The sequence below is a fragment of the Tyto alba genome, unplaced genomic scaffold, assembly GCF_018691265.1.
Source record: "Tyto alba isolate M040663 unplaced genomic scaffold, T.alba_DEE_v4.0 Super-Scaffold_14, whole genome shotgun sequence".
NCBI classification, from domain to species: domain Eukaryota; kingdom Metazoa; phylum Chordata; class Aves; order Strigiformes; family Tytonidae; genus Tyto; species Tyto alba.
The window spans coordinates 30,363,304-30,376,067 of NW_024881276.1; the positions used below are offsets into that span (position 1 = coordinate 30,363,304).

Consider the following 12,764-nt stretch of genomic DNA (forward strand, 5'->3'; position numbering starts at 1 on the left):
CAGAAGCATTTTGATAAGTTACTGCAGTTGGGGTGTGAACTTACAAGTTCTTGCTGAAACTTCTTGAGTAGGTCAGGGAGGTTGCTGGGTTGTCTGCCTTTGCCCTGTGCAACTCCTGAGCCAATTTAAGAAACCTTTCTGGGAGAGGAGGGAGCTGCAGTATGGTAGGATAGGGTATAGCACTTCCTTTTAACCAGAGAGCAGATGTGTACGCATGGAAAGTTTCTGCAGGGTAGTATGCCACGTTGTGGACATCACCTCACAATAACGTTTGTGTGTCCAGCTTGGAAATACTGTTAACTTCCTAAAAAAAGTTGTTCCAATTTGTTCCACTTGAATGAAATGCATCGTAATCGTCCTTCAGTGTAGTCAGGGAAATGGGTTTTGGTATTTATAGAGAGAGATCTTTATCTAAAATGTATAGTACTGTGTGCGCATCTATTTAGAGAGGGTATATGTGGGGGGAGTATTTATATATACACTAACTGAGAGAGCAGCAAAGCTAAAGCTGTGTGTTTATTTCAGAGGCCTTGGTGGATATACTGCTGACAGTTGTGAAACTCAGCCCTTCTCTCTGTGAGAGCAGCCACCTCGCCGTGTTGCTGGGTGCCTACGGGGCTACACTGAGTGCTGTAGGTAAGTGTGTTAGCCTGGGAAAGGTACTTCCTGCTAGATCTGGTTTTCATCTTCATAGGTGACTGACTTTGGGTTTCATCTTTCTTTTTTTAAGATCAGAAGATACTGCTACTGCTTCAGTTATATGAGAAGAATAATCAAAGTCTTGTAAGTTCCAGGTAAGCTGACCACCTTCCTTTGTTCAGCGAACTACACACAAATAAGCAGTCTCAGAATTGGAATTTTTCCAGGGTCTTATTTTTAACTGAGATAAACAGTGAGCAAGGTCAAACCTAGAGGTGAATGTTGCATTGGGAAACATTTTTCCAATATATTTCCTATGTTTAACTTAATTCTTGTGTGTTGCCCAAACTTTTGGGTGTCTGTGGATTGGGTGAGGGACTATCTCATTTCAGTAGTCCCTCACTCTCCATAGTAAGAACCCACTATAGGGATTTCATCACAGATAAAGACCAAAGCGCAAGCTACTAGTATAGGACTCCTTCCCTGTTCCCTTGGAATACAGGATTCACCACAGCACAGCCCTTGGCCTTTCAGTGATCTTGCCCCTCTGTGCATGATGTTCATCTCTGGTGCTTTGCTGGAGAGGAGAGGAATATGCCAGTGCAGGAGTGATGTATAACCTCTTGCATTAACGCTTGTATTGTTAGTTTTGGGGTACTAACATGGTATCAATGGCTTCCTTGTCTTTCACCAGTCTGGACTGTAGCTCTCCTTATAGTGCAACCTTGCAATATACCTAAATACTTCATGAGAGAGAGCTATGTATTATATATAATAATCAGTGTCTTTTCAGGCCCTGTGCCCAAACAGTCCACAGGGATGTCTGTTGCTAACAGTTCGTACATACACCGATGTTTTTGGTCTCCCTTGCTCAAATGCACTTTTCTGTCTTTGAGATATGGGCATAAATATTAACAGCAGTGCAGGAGTACTGGCTCAGGCGGTTGGAGCAGTACTGGAACTCTGAATTAAGAACCTCCCTTAGCTTTGTCTGAGAATATAGATAATCCTTGCAGCCTGTGAAGGGGGTCAGGAAATTAAGGTTCTTGTTAGCGGCGAATTGAAGTGGCTTCCAGAAGCCAGGGCTCTGGCACTAGCTGCACCCTGCAAAAATCTTTACTGAAAGCGTTTGCAAATGGGAGGGTGTTACATGAGGAAGAGACTGATTTCAGATGGTAGGTAGTTTCCAAAACTTTTGTAGCCTTTTTAAAGGAGAAGCAATCTCATACTGTACCCTGAAGTGAATTAATAGTCTGACACTTGGTTAGACTTGATCGCAGCACGGATGTGTTTGAGTGAATATAGAGAACATTTGGGAAAAGTGCTGTACATGCAACGCAGCAGAGCCCAACTTGTGTTACAAATGGGAGCCTTCAGGTTCTGGGTGGTACGAAGCCTAACGCCATCCCTCCAGCTGGCTAACTGACAGTGAGGCATGCTGCTGGCTGTACTCACGTAATGACTGACAATATCAATAGCACTTTTAGCACAATGGCAAAGTAAGTGGAGTCCAAGGAGCAACTTGGAAGAGGAGAGGAAGGATTTGTGTTTTACTGAACTGCTGTGATGCTGGTTTGAAATATTGTTTGCATTTGAGACAATCTTCTCTGACCAGGTCTTGATCACTGTCTCTTCGTGCAGCTGTTCTCATACTTACCTGCATGTATAGCTTAAATCTAAAAAGTGTTTTTATTCTGAGAAGGTAAGTTCTGACTTGGATTAACAGGATAGAAAATAGCTAATGAGACACCCTCAGACTGAATTTTAAAAGCTTTTGGATGGATGAAAAAGGTGTTGCCAGGGAAACGAGTTCTAGTTTCAAGTTCCCACAGGATTATAAGTACAAATGAAGGGAAAATTTAAATACTCATTTATATCCTCTGTAATTGCTTTTCGCTCAGTGCTAGCAGTCTGTTGACTAATGCCTTTACTTTTAACAATGTTTAAGAATCCTGCTATGGGGTCCAGCAGCTGTGGAGCATCACAAGACTTGCAAGAGTCTAGGGAAGTCACTATGGCAGCAGCCAAGCATGGAGGAGATTCTGTGTCTGCTAGATCGAGAAAAGATGATGAAAACAATTCTGTCTTTCCCTCAGCATCGCCGTCTTCTGTCATCACAGGTGCTTTGGTTCAGACTGATGAATTATCCTTCTTTTGATGTAGAAAAAGAACCTTTCACTTCAGTAATTTCTTTCTTGCATTCATGTAATACATTACAATTTGTTTACATCAGAATAGTAATTTAGGTTTATAGGAGGGCTGGAATTAATTATTTAGGAGCACTTTTCAAATTAATTGCAATATATGGACCACATCTTGTTGGCAGGTGTGATTGTGCAGCACTGCAAAGATTGTCATGCGTAAGTGAGACCAGAATTTGACTTTTAAACAGTTGTTGACTGTCCAAGGATCCACTGACAGTGGGCTCTTCAGTCTTTCATACAGTTTGCTAACGTACTTTTATACCTGTTTGTGCCCATCAGGGGAATACTTTTGGAACCCTGATAGTGGAAGCCAGATTTAAACACAAGCATGTCTCACCCTGTGTTGCATTGCATTTTGCAAGGTTTAGTATTGGTTGCTTTATAATGGGATGAGGTGGTTGGGGAAGTCTGAAACCAAGCTGGAAATTGGTGTTGTTCCTTACAAATACTGGTTTGGATTTGGTTTCAGGAGCTCCAAGAGTCACTGTATAGAGATGAAAGTGTTGAGAATCTTGATGACTTCTATGATCCTTGTTTTCTACTTCAGCTGTTTAGTGAACTGACCAGACCAGGTAAAATGAATGTTTCTCTTTGATATTTAGTATCATTTTACTCTGCTGTGGGAGCTGTATGGTTCCATCTGTAGCTGTGTTATTCTCCATCTAAGAGCTAATGCTACAAAGAAACTTGTGCCTGGCTTTGGAGAGAAGAAACATACATGATTTAACCACCTAATGCATTGCATTGTAATTTTCAGAATAACTTAATAAGTAACAAGGTATAATTGGCATTAAAAAGAATTTTTTCAAATAATGCAACATATCTAGTGAGATTTGACTACTCAGAAATAGAGCAATGTAGCAGCAGATGGGCACTGCTGCCAAGCTGCTCTTGTTCAGAGGACTAGGTGCTCCCTCACAGCTTTTTTAAATGTTGTGAGTTAACCCTATGTGGAGGGACTGATCTGCTTAAGGTTGGGAGAGGTTTTTAAACTGGAACTGAAAACAGCTTGGAAGAGACAAAAAGTAGACAAAGATTTATGTTCTCTGATCTATCAAACAGCATTCTGTATATCACAAAACCCAGCACAATGTAGTTATAAAATAGCATAAAGGGGATCAGAGGGCATATTCCGCACTGCAAGGTTGTATTTTTTTCTGGTGAATGTGTAGAGCTGTGTTCTGCATCACCTGTGGTGTCACAGCAACACGATAAGCAAAACAGGCCTGGGAGGGATGGTGTCTTCTGCTGGACCGGCAGTGCCCCACCTGCAGCTGGCAGGACTGCTGTGATCTGGGGTTGCTTTGTGGCTCAGTTTTTGGGAGCAGTAATGGGCTCCTTTCAGCTATGCTCTCAGTGGGAGCTGGGCAGAGGTAGTGCAAGCTGGAGAAGGTGTCCTGCAATGTTGGGGGAGTTCTCTGGGCATAAACCAGAAGCCAGCATTTCTGACAAAGGGTGAAGCTCTCTCCTGCCCAGAGTGAATCTCTGCAGGGGTATTGATTTCTCTGAGGGACACCATGACTGAATTGACTGGAGATCTGGCCTGTTAATAGGCTGTGGTTATAGTATAGGGGAACTTCAGCTGACTCATTTTCCATCAGATAAAGATGCCTAGGGCCACTGCATGTCATGAACAGGCCTGTGCTCAGAGTTGATGGAAAGTTTTATGAGATCTACGTAGTGCTGAAAAACTAGTTGCTTAGACTCACTTTTCTTGTTTGACATGACCCTGCTTCGCAGAGGCATATCCCCGCTGTACTCCACAGGCATGCTGTCTATTTAGAGAGCCCTTAAAGGTCAAAGTGAGACAAGTGTCATAAGGAATTTCCTAACAAGCTCCCTCCCTATGTTGATTATGGTTAACCACTGTGCAGTGACAGATGGATTTGGCTTTCTATAACAATAATATCAGAAGCAATTGACAGGCTGATAACTGTCTTTCAGGGAAATCATACTTATAGTCCTTTGTTCACCTATACCCTTATAGTACAGTACCTGTTTTGTGTGTTCTTAGTCTATACTTAGCTATAGTTGTAAGCCGCTCCATATAATTTTGGCAGCAGCAAAAAGAACTGTCTTTTAGTCTGCTGAGGAAAAAAGGTACCAGAACTATTTGGCGTTTTGCAGTAGGAGGGATCTTAGACAATCCAGTTAATGCTGGCTCTCTGAGATTTTTATTGGTGAAGAGCATGGACGGCCAGTGTCTTTTTGAACCTGAGTGTAATAGTTGGAAAAAGCACTGCTGTCATGCACCTGTCACCATCACCCACCACCTGGAGGCCACCACCTTAACCAGTGGGAGGGATTTGCTGGCTGTTGGTCAGCCTCAGCAGCGCTACAGTCAGCCAGCGACTGTAGGACCGTTGTGCAGACAGCAGTGGGGTTGAGGGAGCCCTTGCACACTGTGTTGTTGCAGAGCTGTGGAGGCAGTGGCTGTCCCAGCATAAGCTGACTAAACCTAGAGAGGGGAAAAATAGCTCTCTTAACTGCTCCACACTGAGTGAGAGTCTGTGTCCTAAGAGGGGCATTTTTAAAGGGCCCAAGTGATTTATGAGTTCAAGTCCCATGGTGCCTCTAAACCACGTCAGCTGCTCTTGGAATTCCCAATTCCTTTTTATTTATTTGCTCTTTGTACTGGCTGCACAGTGCCCTGTGCACAGATGTTATATAACTGCTGGATTTATAAACATAGACTTATTGCACAGTGTTTAATGCTCACTGAGTAAAAAGTAAATCTGGAGTTGGGCAGACAGAGAGTTCTGTCTAACTTTAGCTCTGATAAGCATCTTGTGGAAAGCTTTTCCATCATGGTTCTCAAGGTACTTTAAACAAACTGTATGTCAGACATAGAATTAACTTTTTTTTTTTTTTTTTAATAACAACTTGTTATTTTATGCTAGTTGTTGAATGTACTCTCCAAGGTCAGCTGGATGGAAAATATTTCCACTGCATGTTTTCAGTGAAATGAAGTATTCCAAATAAATCTTTCTGTGACCAGCATGAGCTTTACTGCTGAAGTGAGAACCTTGGTTTCCACTGTGTGGTACCACCCCATAAAATTATCCGCTTTGTCTGTCTAGTTGGTGTACGTTCGTAGTTCTCAAGAACTGCAGTCTGAAGGAGAGCGGTGTGATGGCTTGCTGTGAAAGGGCATACAACACATATTTGATCCTGTGCTGAAGAGGGGTTGTTGTATAGGCCAGGGCTATGTGTGAGTTGTCCATAAGTGATGGAGAACCCTCTGCAGGCAGATGAGCTCTAGGTCATCTTCGCATGTTCACTTGGGATTCAGCAGAAAGCGTCCGTTTCCCAGAGCTTACCTTGCACCCCTGCACCTTGCCTGAAGAGTGGGAAGTGCAGAGTTGCAGTGCCACAGGCAGAAGGTAGCAGAAGGCATAGACTGTGTGTGTCTCTGGGCTCTGTTTCTCTTTCTCCTGCCCTGTTGTTGCTACTCCTCTCCCCATCTTTAGCAGTCAGGTGGTCACCTTGCCCAGCGCCTAGAAGTAGAGGGGGGTAGGGCTGTATCTGTACAAGCTCTGGTGATGTGAGAGGTATCCTGAGCTAACCAGCGAGGGATCTTTTCTCTCACTAGGAGAATGACTGAGGTGTTTTGCATTATGCCAGTTAAACTTCATGCACTTTGGTGGTATACGGAAATGTGCAGTAATTGGTAGTGTTGAAATAACTTGTAAAACCACTCAGTGAGAAGATCTGTTATTGCAATTCAGTGATGCCTTTGCATTGGTCACGTAGCAGTGGGCTGGTTGGGAGGCAGTGCTGGTGTGGAGACCCTGCCATTGCCTGGCCTGGCAGAGCTGGGTATGAAACTGTCAGGCATGAAATTCAAGTAGGAGTTCAATTCAAGTTGAGGAAGAGATCAGAGAAACAGCCCAGCTGCTGGTCTGGAGACATAAATAATCTGTGATTTTTTTTTTTTTTTTTTTTTTTTACATAAAGATATATACATAAAAAAAAAAATGTTTCAGTTGTGGGTGGGTGGGTGAGTGTAGGGGGGAGGAAGCTGGTGGACTAAATACAGTTACTTGTCAGTAAGACTGCAGCCTCTTCTTAAATAGGAATATTTGTTTCTCAGATACTTTCTCTTGACCGTCAGTGTGAATTACAAGAAAATATGTGAATATTGTTGTTAAACTCAGAACTGCAATACATTTGCACTTTAGTTGGTAAAATACAGCTGAGATGCCATTGTATTCCATTACTGGTGAATAAAATAGAAATAACACAGGAGATATTCTGGAGGTTTTACATCAAGTCATTTGCAGCCATCAGTGGGTAAAAATGGCACAAGCTCTTCAAAACACACACCCCTTAAATGAGAAACTCTAAATCCTGATAGCAAGATGCTATGGAAGATAAATGTTAGATTCAAGGGTGTGCTCTCCATTTGGCCTGCTACTGTTCATTGCTGGATTTTGTTTGTCCCAGAAGGGCACAGGGATACAGTTTAGTACTTTGCTTGGAACATGCCTTACCAGCAGAATCACTCATGCCTGCACAGTAATAACTTCTGTGGCTAAAGGCTTGTTTATATATTATTCTCCTCTCTGTTCTATTGCAGAAACAGATAGGCTTTTCATTGACTATGCTGGTCTTTCTTTCAGGCACAGACTTATCAGGTGCCCAGAAAATGTTTTGAGGAGGAGAATTTTTTCTCTTGGTCTTCTTTGTACTTAAATTTTCTGAAACAGTGAGATATGTGATGTCTTTACAGAATTTACTCCTAACTTTGCATGGTCTAGCAGGTGGAATTATCTCTGTCTCACATAAATGAGACTAAACACATTGATTTCGGCTCAGGTAAAGAAATCCTGTTCAGAGGGATTTGCAGAATGCCTTTGTTAGGTGAGGGAACCCTCAACATGCAGTGAAGTAATAGCTTATAGAGGTAGATCTAGAAATTGGTGTTTATGAATAGAAGTTTTGTTATGGATTATAGAGCTGTTATATAATCCATGACATGTCAATATAACACACTTGGTGTTTTTCTTTTGTTTTTCCCCCCTCTTCCCACACAGAGTGTGTAGTGGCATGTCACAAGTTTGTGGAAGTCAATGCCCTGGGTCTAACAGTAGCTGCCCTTAGCAGCTATGATTCCAACATGAGAGCAGCTGCATACTTTGTCCTGGCTTCCTTTCGTTCTCATCTGGAAGGAGCTCGCTTCCGAGAGAAGAGTCAGGTAAGACTGAGCTCAACTGATAGCTTGCCAGGTTAGACATTTCAGGTCATGGAGACTTATGAGAGAGTCACTGCTTTACTCATCCATCTACATGCACATGGTGAGGGAGCTAATATTCCATTTTATCCTTTATTGCTTTGTGTTTCCTCTGTCAACGGGCAGAAAAGGGGGGAAAGATATGTTTTGGAAATTCTTAAGAATTTTATTTGTAGGAATGGAAGTACTGATGGGATTGGTATTTGATTTATGGCCTATGAAATATCCTAAAAGCTTATTTATGTGTTCACATAAATTCTCCTATTGTATTTGTTTGGGTTATGGTTCAAGCTTTTCCCCCCTGGGCTCTTGTGCTGCAGTTGCTGTATCTCCTGGATGCTGTGCAAAATGGAATCAGGCAGCCAAACCTCAGATTTACCTTCTCTTTGACCCTCTACATTGCTCGTGTGGCACAGCAGATTCTGAAGCCAGGTACTGTAACATACTGTGCATGTTGAACTCCTGAGGTGAGTCACTGTGCATGGAGTATGTCCTTGATCAATACTGGAAGGTGAGATAGCTGTGACAGTGGTGGGAGCCATGAAGTATGCTTTCCTGCGTTTCAAAGAAAAACTTCCAGTGCTTGTGTAGACTGCCTTACTGGAGAAGTGGGAAGTGCCATTTTGATTTGTGTACAACACCGGTCTGATCCATCAGGGGTGAAACCACTACCTCCTCATAATTTTGGGGTGGAGGTTGGTGGAGGACTAGATGGGTGTGCTGGTCCTGTTCAGCAGATTAGAGTAGGTTGGCCTGAGCGTCTTGGTGTCCTTAGACAGTGAATCAACCTAAGTTGCTCTTGCAAAGGAGAATCTTAGCACTGGGGAGTAGTTCAGTTTGGAACTGACCTTGTGAGGTCTCTAGCTAAGCCCTCTCCCCAAAGCAGGGCCAGCTATGAGGGCAGACCACTTTGCGCAGGGCTTTGTTACCCAAGGAAACCACCAGACCTTCTAGACTGGTTCTAGAAAGCCTCCAATGATGGAGACTGTATAGTCCCTCTGGGCAACTTGTTCCACGGCTCATGGGGGACATATCTGGTCTGTAAGTTAAAAAATTACGAATGCCTAACGTGAAGTGTTAGGCTTGAAATGTGCAGAGATTTGCCTCTCACTTTGCTGCAGATTTCTGTTTTGTCAGTGAAGTGACACTGGATTTGCTGAAATCAGAACCATGTTGAATGTTTTATCTTCTCACCTGCTTTGGGCACACTTGAATGAGCTTTCCATTTTGGGGAAGAGAAGAGGAGGGATGGCCAACAATATAATCAGCCTTAGAGCAGAAGGCCTCCTCACTGTCATTAATGTCCTGTTCTGACTGCTAGCTGAAACACTGGAAAATACAGGTTCCATTCATTTTTCTGCATGGTTGTCTATTGTGAACGTTGTCCTCCTCCACAATAACCGTTGTTTCTCTTCACAGAGGAGCACATGTATATAAAGGTAAACAGATTCCTTCTGTCACACCAGTATTTGGACCTGAGGAAAGTACCAGGTTTTTTCCAGCTTTTCTACAGTTTTGATTTCGAGGTAATGTAATAATACCATCTTAGGTATCTACTAATTCTTCAGAAAATAATAGAAAGAAGCCATAAAAAGGCAATGAAATCTTATTCTTCCATAGGTAATTAATTAAAGGCATCTTAGTTTTGTTTTATTTTGAAATTAAAAATATTACTTGTAATTATTTTCTTTGTTGTTTTCTTAATAATAACATATAATGAAATCATGAGTTGTGCTGTGCGTGCTCTGTAAGCACGACAAACAGACTGTTCTGCCCTAGCTAGCTTACATTCATATTTGAGTGTAGATTATTAATGTTGAGTTCAACTGAGGTCTTTTACAAACAGCAACTTTTAAAGTTCCATTACCAGTGCATATTTGGGCTGCAGAGTAACTGTACCTGATGGATGTTATTGATTAAATTTGATAGGGATGAAAACAGAGAAGTCCAGAAAAAGCTGTTAAGCACTGTGCTGGCACTCACAGGGAACCAGGTTTTTTGTGCTCTTATGAGCAGGCATTATTTTGAAATGTCTGATGGTGGTATTTTTCTTATGGCTTCTAGTACAAAACAGAACGTGAGTGGATTCTCAGATTTCTTGGAGAAGGGCTGCGTGATAAATACTGCTATGAGCTTTATGACTACCAGAGGATTTTCCAGGTCATTCTTTCATTTTTCAACAGTCCTTTGTGTGATGAGGGCTCCCAGGTAAGAATTAAAAACCCAACAACAACAACAAAAAAACAACCAACCAACCAACCAAAAAAAAACCCAAACCAACCCCCCCCACACACACAAAACACCCCCAAACCTCAAGAGTTTGCATGGTTTGGAAATTTTAAACAAATACAAAGCAGAAAGGAGCAGTTGACTCTTCCCTTGCCCTCTTGAAAATATGTTCCGTGTTGATTTTGTGTATGTGTAGAGGGGGAACTAATTGCTTATGTTTAAACCAGAGTCACATCCTTGTCCCCTAAAATTGGAACAGATCCCTGTCATCATAGAACTTCACTCAGTTTCATCAACTGGTGGCCTGGCTTGGGTCGTATTTCTACTGCTTCATGGAAAATATTGCAGATACCGCAGTTTTGCTCATACAGCCAAGGCCTTTGCTTTTCTAGGTCTCCTTATTCCTTAACCAGCATGTTACCTGTACAGTGCTTTAGCAGGAAGAAAACTCACATGCCAGAAGCTCTCATGTTCATAAGCATCCACCCTGAGAAACCCCATCTGTTAAAAGTATCTCAGTTAGATATCAACATTTTGGACAAAAAGAGAAATTGCCTTGCTACCTTAAGACGTCTTTTTAAGAGTAGCATCTCTGTGTATGAAGCCTTGAAAAGAGAATGTCTTTTCTTCCCTGGGGTTGCTAAGAACATGTGGTGTTTTGTAATACATTTTAACTTTAAGTTGATCAGATCCCAGATACCAGTCAGATTGCTAATCACATCCTTCTGAAAGATTGATAATAATTAGATCCTGACTGTATTCCCATTTTGTAAAAGAACAAATTATATTTCCTGTTTCAGCGTCGTATTCTGGAGATACTACAAAATGCTGCCCATGTCACCAGAGCTGCCTATGAGCTGATACAAGACCACAGCCTCCTAACCTGGCTACTGCACATCTTAGAGAAAAGGTAACTAGGGAAATAGTAGTGAAATGGGAACAATTTTACTATCCACAACAGAATAATTATGCAGCTGAGTATTGATACAAGGGTGACAGAAATGGAGATGGCCTGTCCGCGGTTGTGACGTTTGGCACCTAGGGCCAGACTGGCAGAACTTAGTGAACTCTGAAGCGTTCCCTAATGTTTCTATACACAAAGACAAGGTGCTTTGAGGTTGTTGTAGGAGGGATGATTGTGGGGGGGTGCTTCATGTTTTTGATAACACTTCCTTGAAAAACTTAGTAATCAAAATGCCACCTTATTTTAGCATATGTGACTCTTTCAGCTCAAATACCCACAATTGGCACCCAGTCATAGGACCTTCTTACACAGTAATTGGCACAATAATGAATTTGAACCGTCTATAACATTTCTCCTCCCACTCCTTCCTCCTTCCCTTGCCTCTCCCTCACATACACTCATACATGTGCACACACAAAATCTCTTTTGCATAGATTCCCCTGGCAGGTTCAAGCAAAGTTTTGGGATCATCTACAGTGTGATTGGTCTGAACGGGTTCCCAGTACTGCTCCCCTGGTGTACACCTCTTTTTGGTACAGTTTGGTACACTTGGTGGAAGTGAAAAAGCCTGGATTTGGCCTCTGGCACCCACTACTTACTTTGTGATTGTACTTTTGAGGAGTATTCTTCTTGCATCCACTGTACATAAATCAGATTGCTCCCTCCCCCTCCTCCCCCTTTGCCTTTAGAATAACAAAATAAACGTGGCTCCTGATACTGTGCTGTAAGCATTGCTGTTATTACTTAAAGTCTTAGGAACATAAGGAGCCGAGCTGTCTTGAACAGTGACTGCTCTAAAGTAATGGTGGCAGTGGTTGCAATGCAGTGGAATACTTGGCAGAGCTGTGTAATGACAGGCACAAGTCAGAAATCGCCAGTCTCATGCGGGGGCCGTGATGTGCTGCTGTGTTTCCCCAGCTGCAGTGTGGCAAGAGGAGGCCAGTAGCCAGGGCCTCCGTGGTTCTGGGCCTTCCAAGAGGTGTGCTCTGGTGGGGTCCTGGCCGAGAGGCACCTGGTGCCACTCACAGCTCCAGAAGTGCACTAGAATATTGTCCCCTCTAGGTGATGGACTGGTTCCTGATTAGGATCTGCCTTCCAATTGGGTGTTTGCTTCTTTTTTTGTTTTGTTTTTCAGGTTTCTGGAAAACAAGCTGTTAAATAAAATTATTTCCTTACTCCATACTCTGTGGCTAACAAATTTAGGAGGCAAGAGAGAAAGCAAGAATCAGTCCCAGGAAAACAGGAAGTTTCTTCCTATTCAGCTTGTAAATGAATTTCTGTATGTTTTGATCATGTTAATCAAACACATTCGGTGAGTCCTTTTTTTTTTTTTTTTTTTTTTTTTCTATTTAATCAATTTGCATCTCCTCCTCTGTTCAGTTTGAAATTTATTGTGGCCAGAAGAATTTCTTGATTTCTGGTAGTTTAATGCTTTTTTTCCCCTTCAGTTTGTATGTTGAGTAGTGAATTTTGATGAGATTTCTTTGACAGGAAA

General features: G+C 42.2%; 1 protein-coding gene across 1 annotated transcript in view; it reads left to right on the plus strand.

Moving 5' to 3' along the window:
- The window catches only part of URB1 (URB1 ribosome biogenesis homolog), a 57,361-nt gene that overhangs the window by 38,756 nt on the left and 5,841 nt on the right, over positions 1-12,764 (plus strand). Inside the window, exons 27-36 of the mRNA XM_042788638.1 lie at positions 526-636; positions 731-794; positions 2,588-2,759; positions 3,313-3,415; positions 7,880-8,040; positions 8,397-8,508; positions 9,496-9,602; positions 10,141-10,284; positions 11,106-11,215; positions 12,405-12,581. Of these exons, the coding sequence (XP_042644572.1) occupies positions 526-636; positions 731-794; positions 2,588-2,759; positions 3,313-3,415; positions 7,880-8,040; positions 8,397-8,508; positions 9,496-9,602; positions 10,141-10,284; positions 11,106-11,215; positions 12,405-12,581 (1,261 nt within the window). The remainder of the gene's footprint in view (positions 1-525; positions 637-730; positions 795-2,587; positions 2,760-3,312; positions 3,416-7,879; positions 8,041-8,396; positions 8,509-9,495; positions 9,603-10,140; positions 10,285-11,105; positions 11,216-12,404; positions 12,582-12,764) is intronic.